At 41.8% G+C, this 18,666-nt stretch overlaps 2 protein-coding genes across 2 annotated transcripts in view; both read left to right on the top strand.

Moving 5' to 3' along the window:
* The window catches only part of PRORP (protein only RNase P catalytic subunit), a 48,975-nt gene extending 47,828 nt beyond the window's left edge, over nt 1-1,147 (top strand). The window contains exon 7 of the mRNA XM_056850928.1: nt 1,004-1,147. Coding sequence (XP_056706906.1) covers nt 1,004-1,132 — 129 coding nt within the window. The 3' untranslated portion in view covers nt 1,133-1,147. The remainder of the gene's footprint in view (nt 1-1,003) is intronic.
* A 4,653-nt stretch (nt 1,148-5,800) lies between these two features.
* PSMA6 (proteasome 20S subunit alpha 6) lies at nt 5,801-16,907 on the top strand. Its single transcript, XM_056850930.1, has 7 exons — nt 5,801-5,909; nt 6,675-6,769; nt 7,544-7,625; nt 8,015-8,170; nt 9,992-10,170; nt 15,430-15,524; nt 16,699-16,907. Exons 1-7 carry the CDS (start codon nt 5,834-5,836, stop codon nt 16,754-16,756), a joined length of 741 nt encoding a protein of 246 aa, XP_056706908.1. The 5' UTR covers nt 5,801-5,833; the 3' UTR covers nt 16,757-16,907.
* The last annotated feature ends 1,759 nt before the right edge of the window (nt 16,908-18,666 follow it).

Here is an 18,666-nt window from a genome sequence, read left to right as displayed (position 1 = left end):
TATGCTCCTTTTAAAACAGCATGCCTGGAACACTGGAGGTGTAATGTGGTACAGAGAAACACTATCAACATTAGAAGTTATAAAGCATTTATGAAAAAGAATGTCCACATTCATACGCTTGGCATAGCCGCAGATTGAGCAAGGGACCCAAAATAAAAGTGTAAAACGCAATTCCTCTGTCCCTCCCTCTGTACATGCCCTAGTGGATAGTAACATAAGGCAGGCTCTTTAGCTTAAAAGGTTGCAGTTGTAACCTTTTCCTTGAAGCTCCTGCTCAGTTATGCAGTCCTGCACTTGGCAGTGGCTGCCTCCTGCAGACCTCAGGTAAGAGTTCTGTCTGCCTTGATAGAATCAAGGAGTTTTATCACCTCTTTTTCTCCTCCTCGCTGGCTAGGGCAAAGAAGCTTTTCCCAAAGTCTCCAGGAAAAGACTTCTCTAGGTTTTCAACCTCCAAAACCCTTGTTTCCTGCTTGACTGCACCTGTCTGGCTGGAGGGGTGTATGTGTGACCTGACCATCTCATTTTGTCTAGCCAGGCCTGCCATTTGCATTTGTACAGCTGTGGTGGGTGCAATTGGAGAGCAATTGACTCCCCCCCCTCCTGGCTGTACTCTGTAAGAGAGCGAATACATTTTTAAAACTCAAGCTGAAGGTTTTGCTCAGTTCAAACCTCCAAAGAAAAAATGCATTTCTCCTTACAGTTAAAGGTTTTTTTCTAGCCTTAAAGTGTTGAGTTGATAATATGGGATAAGGTTTTATTGACTGACATCCAGCTCAAAATAATCAGTTTGGTGTTTTATTCCCTTAGTAACTAATTCATTTAGCAAATGAGATAATATTCTATTGTTGAGCAGAGCTGGAGAAGGGGCCTTAAAATTTTCTAAATAAAATAAATAATGTTTTTTAATATTTGAAAAGAGGGAAAATGTATTCTAGGAAACATGCAGCATTTGCATTATTATATATGGTAAAAACTACATAACATTTCTCTTTGTACTCCGCAGCCCGTACTGAATTACGATACCATTGTGCAGACTGCAGGTAGCACGTGGCATATTCCCTATGACAACAGTCTTTTGGAAAGATCTTCTTATGAAGTGCCAACAAAATGGCTTTGTCTTCAACAGAAATAAAGGATCAATTTTTCTAAACTGACATTGTATGTGTTGTAGTTCTATTATCTTAACCAAGCCAGACACCGGACATCTGTTATGCAATTCACTTTCCATCTCTTGAGTACATTTTTTATTCTACCTTTCCTTCAAGGAGCTCAGGGCGGCATACATAGTTCTCCCTTCCTAATTTTGTCCTTATGACAAGCCTAGGAGTTAGTTTAAGATGAAAGATAGTGATTGGCTCAAGGTCACCCAGCAAACTTCAGGGCAGAAGGGAGATTTGAATGCAGATCACCTGGCTCCTGGATTAACACTTCAACTGTTATACCACACTGGCTGTTTCTAGTACAAAAGATCTTTGTGTTGGATCGCAGGATCCGTCAGCAGAAGGGAATGACAGTCATTGATCTTCCAAGCTTTCCCCCTTTCTCCGGCAGCCATTTCCGATCCTGTGAAAGTTTATTTCAGGGGTTGCAGCACCTTTGTGGACTAATAATCATGCAGATCAGGAGGCTGCAGTGGGGTTGGAGCAAAACCTCTCCCTCCTGCCTCATGCACAAATGGCAAGTCCACATATGGAAGGGGAAGAAGGGGGTGATTTCTCCTCCCCACTGCAGTCTCCCAACACAATGGCTATTATTATATAACAGGGCACTCATTTTTCCTATATGCCCAGCACTGATTTGTGACAATTACAAAGTTATGTGACATGTTTTATATGATTAGACTGACAGCTTACTTAAAAAGAAACCCCTTAAAAAGTATTGCTATTTGGAAACAAATGGTTCATCATATGGAAAATTATCAGAAGCTTGTACATAGTTTGGGATGCCAGCCTCCAGGTGGAACTGGGGATCCCCGGGAATTATATCTCATCTTCAGACTACAGAGATCAGTTCCCCTACAGAAAATGGATGCACTAGAGGGTGGACTCTATGAAATTGTACCCCACTGAGGCCCCTGTCCCCCCCCCAGGCTTTTCCCCCAAATCTCCAGGAATTTCCCCACCAGGATCTGGCAACCCTACCCACCAGTGGCTAGGGGGAATCTGGTAACCCTATAATATACTGGTAACTATTCTTTCCCCCCCCCCTACCCAATAAAAAATGTATGTTACATGTAAATGTTGGATCTGTTTTCCTTTAAATCTACAGTTTTAAAATTGCTTCTAATAAAAGTTTAAAAAACAGATGTGGCAATTTATTTTTAAAGCAATCTGATAATCAGTCAGACGAACATGGGTGACACTTGGAAAAAGTAATTTTAAAGGCCTTCTTTTGCCGTCAAGTCACATCTGTCTTATGGCAACCCCTGGTGGGGTTTTCAAGGCAACAGACATTCAGAGATAGTTTGCCATTACCTACTTTCACATTAACCACCCTGGTATTCCTTGGAGGTCTCCCATCCAAATACTTTCCAGGGTTGATCCTGCTTAGCTTCTAAGATTTGACAAGATCAGGCTAGCCTGGGGCTATCCAGGGAGGAAAAGGAGAGAATCATTGCTTGATTCATAATGAGTGTGTGTGTTGGGTTGGTGTCATTTGAGTACTAAGGGAAGCTGAGTTCACTACGCAGCATTAAAAGGTACACCAATCCTTTTTTTGTAGATACATTTGTATGCAGCCTAACATAACTCTGTGAGAACAAATATGCCGACAAAGAGGTCAGCACATTCAGATAAGGGCTAGCTCCATCCTCAGTAGCTTTCATTTTCTTCCATAGGACAACATAGTGAATGGGCTGCAAGATAGAGCACAGTTGGTGCTAAACCTGATCCTCACCCCAGGCTTAACACCCCAGGATCGCTGGGGGCATTGGGCAGGTGTCCCCAGCTATATCCAGCAGAACATAGATATAGCCTTGGCAGTTTACACATCCTTCTTTCCACACACACCTGACTCACCATAATGGCAGACATAGTGATAGATCATAGTGCTAAGTAACAAGGGAGTAAATGATGTTTCATGAATACTTCTATCCTGTTTCTTCAAATCTTCTGTTATTCAGCATGCATCTCTTCTTACAGGAGCAAATAACGAACAGTGAATACAGTAAAATGTCCAGTGAATTGAGCAGGGCTTATTCCCTGTTAAATGTGCACAAGATTGCAGTCTCAAGGCTGTTTCACTCATTAGATTTCAAATATATAGCAGCTTTCCACTGTTTGTGCCTAGACCAGAACAGTATATATTGCTGCTACTGTTCAGCCATAACAGCGTTTACTGCTTGTGTAGTAAAGGTGATGTGGGATGTAACACTTCATGCATCGGACAAAGGTGGCTGTGGCTCACAAGTTACAGCATAATAAATTAGTGTTTAACTTTTGACAAGACGACTCATTTTTTGCTGTAACAAACTAAGGCCTTTTATGCAGGGACATTTCCCAGCAGTCACCCCAACAACTGCTTTGGGGCTTCCTTTTGATTATGCAAGTGTTTTGTGACTGTCAGTGGTCGCCTTGCTCTCCCCCTTTGTTTTGCCTGCATTTTCCAGATGCTGCTTTAGCCAGAATCTTGAAAATGCAGGCAAAACAAGGGGGGAGAGCGAGGTGACCTCTGTCGCAAAACACATGCATAATCAAAAGGAAGCCCCAAAGCAGTTGGTGGGGTGACTGCTGGGGAAACGTCCCTGCATAAAAGGCCTAACAAGGCTGCTCCCCTTTCAGAGGGGACTGGTGGTTTGTGATGCATTCTTTTAAAAGAGTAGATGTGGGATTAGTGGTAGAAGGAAAAAAGATGAGAACACAGCAGAGCATTTTGGTTATGAAGTGAATGACAACAGGAGCCTGGGATGATGGGCCAGGGAAAACCCCAGTCTGTGGTTTGTGTGTGTCTGCCAAGGGCCAGGTGTAGTTCCTAAGCACTTCTGGTTTAGGAAGCATATGTTGTAGTTGTCAAACTGCTTCCTCCTTCCTTGGAAGGCAAAATAACCAAGCTTTAAATGCAGTAACAGTCACATCGGAGCATTACTAAAAAGAGGAAAGGTACTGGGGTGATCACTCACCTAATCAAGATACTAAATCATGGGTTCTCAACAAGGGGGGAATCCCCCCCCGGGGGGGGATTTTAGGATTTGGGGGTGGGAATGGAACCACTATTCAGCAGTGTGATGTCCTGTAGATTATGTGCAATCTGTAAAATTGTAGTTTGTTTTTAATTTAATCTGCGATATTCAATAAAGTTTGTGACTATCTTGTGAAGGGGGGAATTATATTCTGAACAATGGTGAAAGGGGGGAATGGAGCAAAAAAGGTTGAGAACCTCTGTACTAAATGGTGCTGGAAAACAACATACAAGTAGAGGCAAAATCAGAAGGAGAATGAGACTGGGAAGGGCAGCCATGAAGGAGCTAGAAAAGATTTTGAAGTGTAAGGATGTGTCACTGGCCACCAAGACTAGATTAATTCATGCCATCGTATTCCCTATTACTATGTATGGGTGTGAAAGCTGGACAGTGAAGAAAGCTGATAGGAAGAAAATAGATTCCTTTGAATGTGGTGTTGAAGGAGAGTGTTACTGATTCCGTGGACTGCCAAAAAAACAAATCAGTGGGTTATAGATCAAATCAAGCCTGAACTGACCCTAGAAGCTAAAATGACTAAACTGAGGCTGTCGTATTTTGGTCACATGAGACAACAAGAGTCACTGGAAAAGACAGTCATGCTAGGAAAAGTTGAGGGCAGCAGGAAAAGAGGAAAACCCAACAAGAGATGGATTGACTCAATAAAGGAAGCCACGGCCTTCAATTTGAAGGATCTGAGCAGGGCTGTCAAAGATAGGACATTTTGGAGGACTTTCATTCACAGGGTCGCCATGAGTCGGAAGCGACTTGACGGCACTTAACACACACACATAGGCAAATGCTGCTCGATAAGGAACCATCATTTCCTCCCACCCACTCAAACTGGAGTCTTGCTTTCTCAGGTGTGCGATTCCAAAATAGCTGAGGGAGAAGGGCAAGTAGAGGCTATTGAGTGTTGGGGTTCTGGTCAATCATACCACTAGGGGCAAAGGCATAGCTGTCCCCCTCTTTTCTGACTGCTCCTATATCTTTGGTACCTGTAGATCTTGCACACGAGTTTTTCCTAATATGAGGATACAGCAGCGAGATCTGAGCCTGTCACATTTCTGTTTGTCGCTGCTAAAAAAAGTGCCCTTGCAAAAAGAAGAAGGGGGCAAAACAGAGGAGACTGCATGCTCTGATGACATTTTGGCTGATGAAACAAATTCCACAGAGGTAGCCCTGGTAGCTGTACAGCAGAAATAATAACAGATTTATCTGTGCATTAACTTAATCTTACAAAGTATTATAATAGTCTCTATTTCGCCGCCTCCACGTTTCTGAGGCTGTGCAGAACACACGATTCGCTCATGCTCCATTTATAACACTGACGCAGGCACTTGACATCAGGCTTCCGGAACCTAGAGAACGTTGGGGATGCGCATGCGCGAAAAGCAACCGCTTCTCTACGCAGAGCGCGCAGGTTTGCGAGATCTTGTTGCGCCTGCGCATTGTATACAATGACTAAGGGGCGAAGGAAGCCGGAAACCGAGCTGCGACTCTCGCTTCTTAGGGAGATAGTTGCCAACTGCGCCTGCGTGAAGGGCATGTGGCCCCGGAAGTATTTCTCCGTTATCCCCAGTTCGGTTGGTGGTGGTGGGCGCTACACACCGTGTCTGGAGACCGTTCTTTTCTCTGTCACCATTTTTCTGTGTGACCATGTCCCGCGGTTCCAGTGCCGGCTTTGACCGGCATATCACTATCTTTTCGCCGGAGGGGCGCCTCTACCAAGTAGGTGAGTGTCTGGTAAGAACCTCCCAGTCATGGTGCAGGGCCCCTGTGCTCGGTAATGAGTGAGGAGAGAGGGAAGGATGCCCAACAGTAGGAACAACTGCGCCTGCTTTTCTGTGGTTGTGGGGAATAACGTGGCGTTGATAAGAGGCAGCGGCGCTTCTATTTCTAGAGAGGCCGCATCTAAGATACAGCCCGCAATCTCCTGCCTAGCAAATATATATCACTGTGGGGAAAACCAGAATGTGCCATGGATGCAAGTATGGATGCTTTCGTTATAAGCAAAACACGGGCAACGTGAGGTGCAGCGGGAGCCAATCTCAAAAGCGAAACGGAAACAGATCCGTCTCTGTTGGGTGGTACGCTGATGCTAGTAGATGCAAAGGAGAAGAAGGTTCTTATTATCTCTCAAAAGTTGCTAATGTCTCCGTCCGAAATTGCACCATATGCTATTTTACACAACTGTTAGAGCTGCAGGATCTCTGACCTCCTTTGCATCAGGTTGTTTTGTTTGGTACAGATATATGATTGGGGCACAATGGTTAAAAGTGGGGTAAGCAGTTGAAAGCAAATTATGACATGCCTCATGCTGGCACTGTTTCAAACAAACAAGTGTGGAAGAAAAAAGGGGAATAAAAAAAAAGTCCTTCAAGTTTACTACATGCACCAATAATCATCTTTGTGATAGTTTGCATCTGAGAGTTTGTAGATGTTATTGTTACCACAGCATTATTGCCAAATCAGTAACTGTGTTCAATGTACCATTTAGAGTATGCCTTTAAAGCCATCAACCAGGGTGGCCTTACATCAGTAGCAGTTCGTGGGAAGGACTGCGCAGTTATTGTCACACAGAAGAAAGTACCTGTAAGTAGCAGTATCTTGGCAGTACCTGTTATGTGAACACCTAATTTCTCCCTTGCAGTTAATCTTGATTGTTAATTACCTGCAGTGCTCTGAGCTTTTGGGTGGGAAATAAATAGACTTTGTTGGTGCCCGTAAGAGTAAGTGCTGGAGAAACACAGATGGAAGCATGCCGAAGCTTTTTAAAGCATTGAGCTAGATCCCCTCCCCACCAGTAGTCCTTTCCAACCCCAGGAAAATTGATTCCCAGTGTCTCAGTGATTCCCAGTGTCTCCCATAGGAACATGGATCCACAGGGGCTGTGCTAAGGAGAGGAAGTGAGCAAATCTCCCCAAACTTCCATTAGGATTGTTCTCTCCCTCCTTTCTTGTTCTCCAAATTGGTTGGAACCCTTGATGTGTGAGTAGTAATACAAACTCAGCTCAGTTACACTTGTGCAAGTAAATAGGGCTAGATATACTGGAATACCCGTCGATGCCTTTTCTCAAGTAATTACTAGCACAATATCTTGCATGAAGATTAATGCCAGTTGGGATACAATAAGCTGGCGGTATGGTCTTATTAGTATGTTTCTGATTGCACAAAAGCTCTAGCAGATAACTTCTGCTGGTTACAACCGTATAGATTTCTGGTATTGGCAATTTTTGGTTACTGGAATAGCTGGTATTTACATAATGAAGAAAACAAATTCTGTTAACAGGGCTGCCATTGAAGACAACTTAGAATTGGTTCCAAATTCTGCACTATTTAAAATTATTTTTCTGTTTCCTTTTTTAGGACAAGCTACTTGATTCTAGCACAGTAACTCACTTATTCAGAATAACTGAAAATATTGGCTGCGTAATGACAGGCATGACAGGTACTAAAGTCACTTCGACTTATGGCACAAGTGACAAAATGTTTTCATATTCCTAAACAATTGGTTGCATATTTTAAAATGCGACAAACAAGGGGATGGTCCTGAGGTGTGGGGTGTATTTCAGTCTCTGAAGCTAAATTGGCCTGATTCAAGCTGGTCCCTGTATCAGAGATCAGCTGGTAACCCCAGACAGACTGCACTGAGTTTCTTTGGGAGGAAAGAGTGGCATATAAACATATTAAATACACAGATTCATGAATTGTAATGGGTATGGTAATGTTCCTTCTGCAGTCTCCCCACTTTTATACTTAGGTTTAATTGAAATTCTTTTACATTGTGTTTGTTGGACAAAATATGGAAGTGACTTCAATTCCTTTTCTCGGTGTCAGCGGACAGCAGGTCCCAGGTGCAGAGAGCCCGCTATGAAGCTGCAAACTGGAAATACAAGTACAGCTATGATATCCCGGTGGATATGCTGTGTAAAAGGATTGCAGATATTTCTCAGGTCTACACGCAGAATGCTGAAATGAGGCCTCTCGGTTGCTGTGAGTAGTGAAATATAAGTTAAAAGTCATTCAGAACTTTGGGAAGAGGGGGGCTGCTGGCCATACTTCCAACAGAAGCCTCATTTAAATCGCAAGGGCTGCTTCAGGCTTGCCTGTGGCTGGCACCAGCACAACTTGTTGCTGTGCTCATGTGCTTGCCTCCTTCCTCCTGTGGCACACCAAATGTGAGTGAAAGCTTCTAGGTTTGGGATGGTGTGAATCAGGTTTCGCGGTGAGAGTGGCAGGGTGCCTGCAGCCAGTCATCACAGTGAATTGAAGTTTTTGATTCAAGGCTTCCCAAGCTCAAAAGACTTTCACTGTGCTCCATGTGTGAATGGAAGAGGGGACAGCAGGGCAAGCATGTAACTGTGCTGCCTTGGACTTAAAGCCTGCTTCTTCTTGGGCATTGAATGATGAGGAAAACCTCCTGTTTAGAATGGCCTATGTGCGTTGTTGGGAGGTAGGTCTATAATATGAGAATTGGAAAGAAGTATTCCAAGAATCTGGTTTCCGCTTTTAACTTTGCAGGATGTGCTATAGAAGAAAAGCATCATTTCTTAGAAGGAAGTCCCATTGATCTAAAAAGTATCTGCTTTAGATCTATATAAAGTTTAAATACTAGACATTGTTTTCAGATGTTCTTTTGGTTTCATTGTCTTTTAAATCTAAATGTTGGCTTTTTAAGAAATCCAGATTTTTTTTGGGGGGGGGAAGGACTATACAAACTATTTTGAAATGGGGAATTGTTTTGCTTTTAGAATTGACATTGTAGAATTGAGGTCTAGAAAAATCAGCAAACATTTCCTAAGAAGCAGATGGCCTATTCTGGGGTGGCAGGTGGGGGCATGCTCAACAGTACATCGTCAGATGGTCTGTATTGTGCTGACAATGATGGCTTTTGCCCTTCCCTTGATAGATGGCTGGATAGATGGATAGATAGATGGATTGTTTATTTACGGCCCTTGGCCAGATAAAACAAAATACATGGACTCCCCTTCCCCTGATGTTTGATAGTGGAGGGCTTTTACCGTGGCTAGGTGTGCAGCCTTATCCTCTGCTATGTTAGAGGGGAAATTCAAGAAGCTACCCAGGGCAGAGAGACTATGCCCCTGCAAATCCGGGGATTTAGAAACCACTAAACATGTTCTCCTGAACTGTAACTATTACATTATACCCCGTTCTAAGTTTATTAAGCCCCTCATACTGAGAATGGGACCCAACAGGGAAAGAGAAAAGATAGAAAAGCTCCTACAAGGAGATAATCCCTCAATCACCTCTCAGGTAGCAAAATTTTGTATGGCTTCAATGACAATTCGTTGCCACAGAGTAGTCTCTTAGTCCAAATGGCAGATGTAACTCGGATGTTATTTATTTTATTTTTTTTATTTTTTTAAGTGACTTAAGACTCGGACTGTAAACTTTTGTCGGTAAGACCATTTTAGTCCATGTATCTTGTTTTATCTGGCCAAGGGCCCCGATCTGATCTGATCTGATGTTTGATAGCAATAATGGAAAATATGCAAAACACTTTGTAGGATCAATTCTGCCCCCACCTCCAGGAAGGTAAAAGTATATGGTGTAAAAATGAGTATTCCCTAAACATCTGAAATGTTCTTGTAGGTTATCCGGGCTGTGCGACCGTGGTCTTGGTATTTTCTTTCCTGACGTTTCACCAGCAGCTGGAAAGAAAATACCAAGACTATGGTCACACAGCCCGGATAACCTACATGAACTCTGACCGTGAAAGCCTTCGACAATAATCTGAAATGTTTGATTGCAATTTCTTTGAGAAAAAAACCCCACTGTTGTTCTTTGTCAAAGGCATGATTTTGATTGGCATCGATGAAGAGAACAACCCTCAGGTGTACAAGTGTGATCCAGCAGGATACTACTGCGGGTTTAAGGCTACAGCTGCAGGAGTCAAACAGACAGAATCCACCAGCTTTTTGGAGAAGAAAGTGAAGAAAAAATTGGACTGGACATTTGAACAGACAGTGGAGGTAAGTCAACAGAAGCATATCTGACTTGGGCCACAATTTTACATACACTTGAACACAGTGGGGCTACGCCTGTTAAAAGTTCTTAATCTGCTGTAGAAGACGTTCAGGGTTACTATGAAAAATGTTTGTATTTGCTCAGTCCTAGAAAGTAGCCCTTTCTTCCTCTTGCTCACCTTCCCTGAACATCTTCCTGGACACAAAATATCTAGATGGTTAATTCATAATGTGCCTGAATTTGGGGAAGAAGGACTTGCCAAACTGGTGGATCTGCAGTTCTACCGTAAGGTCTACTCAGTACTGGCACTATGCCAATTTATCTGTCATCTGTTCTTAATAATCCTTTTTACAAAAGCTGTGGTAATGGTAACAACATCAGCTTTCCCTTCTTCCTCTTTAGTGTGCTTGTTATCACACTGTAGGGTTTCCCTTTCCTTAATGCGTATGTGTACTTGGCTGATGTGACTTTTGTTTGCAGTGTTTGTTGATCAGAGGCTTTTACGTATTGTGTGTCACATCAGAGGCTTTGAAGTATTGTTTGTTGCATAAAAGTTTGAGAATCCTCCTGCACTGACTTCTGACTGCCATCCTGTGTTTATGTAGCATGTTACTGCAATTTTGCTTTACCATAAGTAGACTCCATTAAAAAGAATTGAACGTGCAAGCAGATGCCTAGCACATGTTGGTCCTTGTGAAAAGTTTATGGGCTGCTGCTGCTGTAGTATGCAAAGATGCCGACATGCTGAAATCATAAAACAGTTGTTGTGACTCTGTAACTGGCTCACTGGGCAAGCAGTGTTTTGGATCCTGTCATCCATTCAAGCAAGGATCTTCATGGAAAGATTACAGTTCTTCCTCACGTTTTTCTTCCCCCAGCGCACTCCCTTTCAACCCCAGGAAAGTTGATTGCTGGGCTTACAAGACCTGCATGGAATAATAGCCACACAAGACAGTGGGCAGCAGTGGGAAAGGGGTTGAAATTGTACTCTCCTGCCTCTTCCATCAGAGGCAGCTCCACTGATCAAAGACTCAGGAAAGGAGGTTTCCCCCTCTGCCTTCTCACTGCAGCCCACTTATCCATGTGGCTGTGACTCCATGCAAATGTCACAACATCAAGAATCAGCTTTCCCAGAGTCAGAAGAGACTACTGGGGGAAGGATAAAACATGAAAGATCTGCATTCATCAACACCTTCTGCTGGGAGATTGCTGGATCTGGTCCAGTATTACTAAATCATGGTTAAGCTAGCCTTGACCTGGAAATTAGTAATCTGATTGATATAGAATATGCTGTTTGTGCATTTTTCGCTATGAGGGGTAAGAATCGACATGCACGTGCCTTCTTTGGCAAGATGGATAACATGGATTTAAGTGAATTCGAGTTATGCAGCAGTTCTTTAGGAAGATGCTTGAGTCTGTGACTGAGAGAGCCAGGTTCATATCCCTGCTGAATTGTAAATCTCAATATATGGTTTAGGTTTAAAAAAGAGTGACTTTACTAAACTTTGTTCACAGGATTGTTGAGTAAAAAAGCACTTTGTGGCATGGCGTAGGGAAACAATACATCCATTATAAGGCCCTGGATTCAAAGAGAGGTGTGCCTAAGGGATTGCATATTCTCAATAAGACATTATATTGTAAGAGAGCAGTCATTCCACATTATAAGTGGCTTCTGAGATTCTCATATGTTGACCTGTATAATGTGGGTGGCTGCTGGATAGTCAATTGTAGAAGAAAATTGTGGAATAGTTAATTTTTACCTGGGAATAACTGATTCAGACTTTTTTCTGAGTAATGATGCTTAGAGTTCTGTGGTTACTGTAGACAGTAGACAAGGCTATCCTTGTTAATAAGACCTATCCTGTGCTATCTCTGTAAAAATGCATATCCTTAGAAGTAATAGCATAGCTGAAGTTTATTTTATAAATCAGTTCAGCTAATCGTCAAGCCATAATTTGGAGAGTCAAAAATGAGCTAAGGATATCACATAAGCTCCTCCTTCCCCTGTTGCTTCCTTTTCCACAGTTGTACATTGTAGTTTTAGTCCTAGCCATATTTTACTGTGACATCCAAATCAGCAAACTCTGGTTAGCTCTTTCTTTCCAAACCAGGAGGTGTCTGGTTTTGGTTTGGAGGGAAAGTACTATTCCTACTTGCTGGTTTGGAAATTGTGGCAAGCTGGTTACTTCTAAAATGGAGATTGAAAAGAAAGCTGTGGGGGGAGGGCAGGGTTTGCAGTTCTTTTCCAATGCTCCAGATCTGTTTATACTGACCTTGGACTTAGAACATCTTCAATTTCAGACTCCGAAGGTTTACAAGAATAAAAGCAAGCTTCTCATCTTTTCATGGGCTGATTTGCTCTGGTTTTTATATACATAATTTTAAAAATGCATTAGTTTCTTTCACTTTGTAAGGAGACAGAGGCTGTGTGTAAAGGTCTCACCATCATTTTTACAGTCTTTCACAAATACCTGAAGACGTTCTATTTTCTGCAGTGTCTGAAATCACTTTTCCAACAGAGTCCTAACAGTTTTGTTTAATAATTCAGTCATACACAGTGCTGCTGCTACAGTTACTGATCATTTCTCTGTGTGCTTGGTAGGTTTTTTTTTTTGCTGATTTCCCCCCTTCTGTGCCAGACTTCTGACCTCATGCTGTTTCCGGGGCGGGGATAACTTGGCTCCCAGAAGCAGCATTTTGGGCTGCAAAGAGAGGGCAGAGATGGAGAAGTCAGGCTTTGGTGATGGAAATCCCCCTGTCAATAGAGACTTTCAGTGGAATCCAAGTCATTAGCTTTGAGTTTTGTGTCTTAAGAGGTTTCCAGTTGTTTGCTCTCTACATTCTTTTAATTATCTGAAAGATCATTTAATAAGGAGGGTTTTTTCCTATAACCCACCCAAGCTTTCATTTAAAATTCTTGGGTGGAATGGGGAAAAGTTTGTTCTCTCCCTCACCCCCCAGTTTTCAGGTTTTTCTGTGGGTCTTCACAGTTCTACATAGCATCACAGCTGTTTCACATGTGTGACACACTGTTCAATACACATGTGTATTGAACAGTGTGTGAGTGAGGTACAGCCTCAAAGAAACTGATAGTGCAATCCTAAGCAGAGTTACACGCTTCTAAGTCCATTGAGGTTTGTGGTCTTAAGAATGTAACTCTGCATAGGATGGCACTGCAAGTAACTGTAACTCAGTTTCCTTGAAATATAACACCCAGTATAGCCCACTTCTCCTTTTCTGATCTCGTCTTGCTTTTGGGGGGTGTCCTTCCCCCAGCCCTTACAGGTAGGAATATTATCCTTATTAAGTGAAAGACTATGTGGTTTCTTTATAAAGGTGTAAAATAAAGTTTTTAAAATTTATTGTTCAGGTGGTTTCATTTTGATCATGTTTCTCTCCCATTACCACCTGAAGTGATTGCCAGATGTTCTTGGCTTCATTTCTATGATACTTGAGAAGACTTGACAACAGAATCAGATAAAATTAATCTGCAGTTATCCCCTATATCTCTGCAAATTCACACCAAAATAATTAAGACTTAAGTCTTACCCCAGTTTCACATATATTTTGGTGCTCCTGGGCAATGCTGGTGGGATGGCGAGCTTTAGTCTTGTTCGTACTTGTCAATAGCATCTTGCGTTCTGTATTGCCAAAGCTGAGTGTCAACATCCAGTGCCTTGTAGGAATGTTTCTCCATCTCCTTAAAAAAAAAAACCACCTATAATTTATTATTGGAATTTGTTTCTGCTGGTGTTGAACATGTAAAATTGGCTTTACAAATCCTGTTTTTTTAATTGTATGGGATAGTTACAAAGACTTCCAATGGAATCTTGCTGTATCTGCAAAACTACAGTCAGCTCTTGTTGGGCTATGTTACAGCTTGCATATGCTTGAATAATCTAGATGTTTTTAATCATAGATGTGATTGTATTCATATGATTGGCTAAACTCATCAAAATCAGTCCTAGTGGTTAGGATTAATCTGTTACAATTTGTTTGAGGAAAATAATTAGTCTATATTTGTGCTCCTGTTGTTATAATAGAGGGGAATGTTGGAATGAGAGGTAATACTTTTGGGAAGCCCTTTTTAATCTATTAATAGAGCCCTGAACAATTCTTGACACAGAGTGGGCAGACAACAATCTCCCATTTTGTAGATGGTGATTCAATAGCAGGATAAGTGTAAAGGTGAACAAGAGGAAGAAATTTTCCTGTTTCTATTATAACTTGGGTTGGGTTAAAATGGGAACCTAAATCAATGATTTAGGGATCTGTGCTGGCAGCGACAGACCAAGAAAGGGATCTTGGGGTGGTAGTGGATAGCTCAATGAAGATGTCAACCCAGTGTGTGGCTGCTGTAAAAAAGGCAAATTCCATGCTGGCCATAATTAGAAGAGGAATAGAGAACAAAACTGCTGATATCATACTGCCCTTGTACAAATCTATGGTGAGACCACACTTGGAATACTGTGTACAGTTCTGGTCACCACAACTAAAAAAGGATATTACAGAGCTTGAGAAGGTGCAGAAAAGAGCAACCAAAATGATTAAGGGACTAGAGCAACTGTCCTATGGGGAGCGGTTAGGACTCTTAGGGCTGTTTAGCTTGGAAAGAAGGCGGCCAAGGGGAGACGTAATAGAGGTCTATAAAATTATTCATGGTTTGGAGAGAGTGGACAGGGAGTTTTTCTCCCTCTCCCATAATATTAGAACACGGGGTCATCTGCTAAAGCTGGAGGGCGAGAGATTCAAAACAGATAAAAGGAAATATTTTTTCACACAACGCATAGTTAAATTGTGGAACTCCCTGCCCCAGGATGTGGTGATGGCTGCCAGCTTGGAGGGCTTTAAAAGGGGAGTGGACATATTCATGGAGGAGAGGGGTATTCATGGCTATTAGTTAGAATGGATACTGGTCATACTGCATACCTGTTCTCTCTAGTATCAGAGGAGCATGCCTATTATTTTGGGTGCGGTGGAACACAGGCAGGTTGGTGCTGCTGCAGTCGTCTTGTTTGTGGCTTCCTAAAGGCACCTGGTTGGCCACTGTGAACAGACTGCTGGACTTGATGGGCCTTGGTCTGATCCAGCAGGGCCTTTCTTATGTTCTTATGTTCTTAATGATGATGAACAAAATATAATGTTAAAAATCACAGGGACTGGATTAATGTAAAATGGAAAGAAAAGTAAAGTTGGAAAGTATCTTCACATTAAATATGACTTTATATGTTCTAACCTTTTTTCCTGTATACTTTTATTTCCAGACAGCTATAACTTGCCTCTCTACTGTATTGTCCATTGACTTCAAACCTTCTGAAATAGAAGTAGGAGTTGTCACAGTTGAAAATCCTAAATTCAGGTAAATAGTTCCTGGAGCGCACTTTGATTCCTGCCTTTTCTAGAAATAGTTCAGACGGTTTCAGCTGGTTGGATCTAATCAGTTCTCTGCTGGTGGAAAAGGAAGGAGGGGTTTCTTTTGACTACCCAAGAAGGCTTTTTCTGGTGATGATGGGGCCTGCATGCATGAAAGCTATGTGGGACGGGGGCGGGCAGTAGAAGGGAGGGGAATTGAGTGGGATTCAACTGAAAAAAGTGGTTTGATCCACCCAGTGGTGTTTTCCCACTCTCTGGTGCTATTGTGTACTTTTGCATGTAATTACTAACTGTTCTGATGGTGGGGTAGAGGGAGTTACTAGAGGAGGTGAAAATGGCCACATCAAAGTAGGCAGGGCTACTTATCACACTATGCCAATTTTTAAAATTGATACATATTGCCGAGGCTCCCTAAAAGCTTCTAGCTTGATGGTGTGAATGGGCTGTGGCTTGAACGAATGTACGAACAGATAGAGCTGTCTTGGGAGTCACACCATTGGTGTGTCTAGCTCAGTGTTTTCTTCTCCAAGGTCTGGTAATAGGAAAAAGCTTTTCCCTGGCATCTGTTACCCTAGATCCTTTACCAGGATATCTAGACTGAACCTGTGACCTTCAGCATGAGGTCTTCAGTAACCCTCAGATCCTCTCTGTAACCCATATAGGAAGGAGCGAGCACATATCCTGTAGTGTAAGGTCTCAGATTCAATCTCTGGCATCTCTAATAAAGTGCTTACAGGTTAGCAAGCTTTTGGAAAAGATCAGAGAGCATGGAAAGCCACTTCAGGTGTTATAGGCAACACTGAGCTAGGTGGCAGACAAATGTATAAGGCAACTTCTTATGTTCACAGTGGTTTTAATCACAAGTTAGGTTGAGAGTTGTGGTTTTATTAGAGTGGGACATGTCTGCTACATACAGAAGCAAGGAGCTGGTCATTGCTCTGAAATAGGGATCTGAAATTTTGGCTGCCCTTGGTAGCAGGCCAGATTTTGTGTTTGATGGTAATGCTGCCCCTTCTCCAAACTGGGGTGTGTCTCGCATCCCTTCTGGTATGATTCTCAGTGACAAGAGGCATCTTTGTTCAAAGTTAAGTGGATTTCCTAATTGTGCAGATACTTGAGTTGAGGTGTAAACTTTTCATTTGTGTTTCCCCTTCTTTTAGGATCCTTACAGAAGCAGAGATTGATACACACCTTGTCGCTCTAGCAGAGAGAGATTAGCTCTATTTAGAATTCCTAATTCCGTGACTTCAGGCCAGAATGTTTGGTGAAAACGAACTTGGTTAATGGCTCTAGATTATGGGGGTTACAAATGAAATGCTCACTATCTGATGTATTTTACTCTGTACAAATAAAACAGAGTTTTTGGAAATCTTTGTCCTTTCTCATTGCCCAATGTTGAATTATGACATTTCAGTGATGTGACAAAATTTCAGTGTATGATAGCAATAAGCATGCTTGCAGAAGCAGTTTTGGAAAAATACCTCCAGAGATACCTTGAAGTGAATTTACTGCCATCTTTAAACCAGCAAATTTTTAATGACCATTGCATACTAATAATGGATTTCTTTCCATTGGTGCAAATTAGACAGCAGATTCTGTTCTCAGTTTTAACAACACTGTGCAACATCTGAATTGCATCTGCTTAGTTTGTAGTCATGATCCAGTGAATAATTCAATCACATTTTTTTAAACCTACCTTTCTCCAGATAGCATACATGGTTCTCTCCATTTTGTCTTCACAACAACCCTATGAGGCAGGTTAAGTTGAATGAAAATGATAAGCACAACGTTGGGCCACATAGCTAAGAGGGCATTTGAATCTGGTTCCCAAGTTCTAGTTCAACACTCTTAATATTAAAATAAAATCTGTGTTCGGGGATAATTGCTTTTCTGAACTTTTTGATATTATGGTACTGATTTAAGTAGTATTCAAAAATAATCAGAAAGTAAAGAAAAATTAAAAAATTATCTCAGAAGAAACAATCCCCAACACTCCTTACAGTGCTATCGGAGGACATGATGATGGGCTGCAAGAAATAATGACCCCCCCCCCCAAACCACACAGGCCAAAGCTCTCAAATAATCAGTAAGACTGTTGTCTACAAGCCAGATTGGGTATTGTGTTACAACTACTAAAAGTGCATTTTTAAATGCTTGCATTTTACTTTGCGAGTTCTCATTTGAGACTTGAGTTGGATAGGTGCTAGAAATTCTCCATTAGCTTCTCTCTCAAAGCATTCTTCTGTGTACATGAGTTTGCATAAGGCATGTTCTCGACATAATTTGCAAGAACTTTCTTCATTATTATGAGGACTGAAACTAACATTAAAGGCTTAATGTGGTCCTTCTCACAGTTATGATCTTCCCTTCAAATATCTTTTTGAATATTCAGCCTGAGGAAGATTCTATATAATTTGAAAACCTGCTGCGTTGTGAACTTTGCTCCTAATAAAGGAGCGCTTTTATTCTCTAGTCAGCAGAGCTGAAAGTGATTCCCACATTACTTTAAAGACAGTTGATGCAAATCTGCCGCTTGGGGAGCTGGTTTCAAACAAATTTGACATGATAGCTTTCTTGTCCCAAATGACTCAATGTTCTGTACCCCTTTCCTGTGTTGTTGGGGGATTGCCTAATTTTATTGAAATTGGGAATCTTCAATTGTCCTACCCATTCAAAATTGTCATCCCAAAGCTACCTGATTATAAAATACACAGGCTTGGATACTAACCTCCTTTTCTGCTTGGAGAGGGCAGGGGATGCAATTTTCAACCATTTCATCCTCCCGCTGTAGTCTTCCCTGTTAAGAAATGTCATAGTATACTATTGCCTTAATATTGCCCCCACCCCTAAAAAAAAAAACACCTTGGGAAGGATATTTGATTTTGCTAAAGTCTCAACCTTGATTTTTCTGTCATGCCATTCAAAAGAATCAATGTTGGTTTCATTTATTGCTGGAACAGATCAACAATGGTAGTCTAAAAAAGTATTATGAGAATGTAGCTAGTGACCAACTGTCTGGGTTTTTCTTATTAATTACATTTTTCTTGTGCACTTCCTCCAAGGAATTCAGGCGAGTGTAGTTCCCTCTCTTGTATCCTAAGAAAGCGTTCATATAGTGCTGCTCTTGT

The sequence above is a fragment of the Euleptes europaea genome, chromosome 6 (assembly GCF_029931775.1).
Source record: "Euleptes europaea isolate rEulEur1 chromosome 6, rEulEur1.hap1, whole genome shotgun sequence".
Lineage (NCBI taxonomy): Eukaryota > Metazoa > Chordata > Lepidosauria > Squamata > Sphaerodactylidae > Euleptes > Euleptes europaea.
This window is presented reverse-complemented; position numbering and strand designations above follow the sequence as displayed.

Excerpts from the sequence above, each read along its gene's own strand:
- PSMA6 (XM_056850930.1), top strand. The coding sequence starts at position 5,834 with ATGTCCCGCGGTTCCAGTGCCGGCTTTGACCGGCATATCACTATCTTT. Across the intron at positions 8,171-9,991 it reads AATGAGGCCTCTCGGTTGCT|GCATGATTTTGATTGGCATC; the intron begins GTGAGTAGTGAA and ends TCTTTGTCAAAG. Across the intron at positions 15,525-16,698 it reads GTTGAAAATCCTAAATTCAG|GATCCTTACAGAAGCAGAGA; the intron begins GTAAATAGTTCC and ends CCCTTCTTTTAG.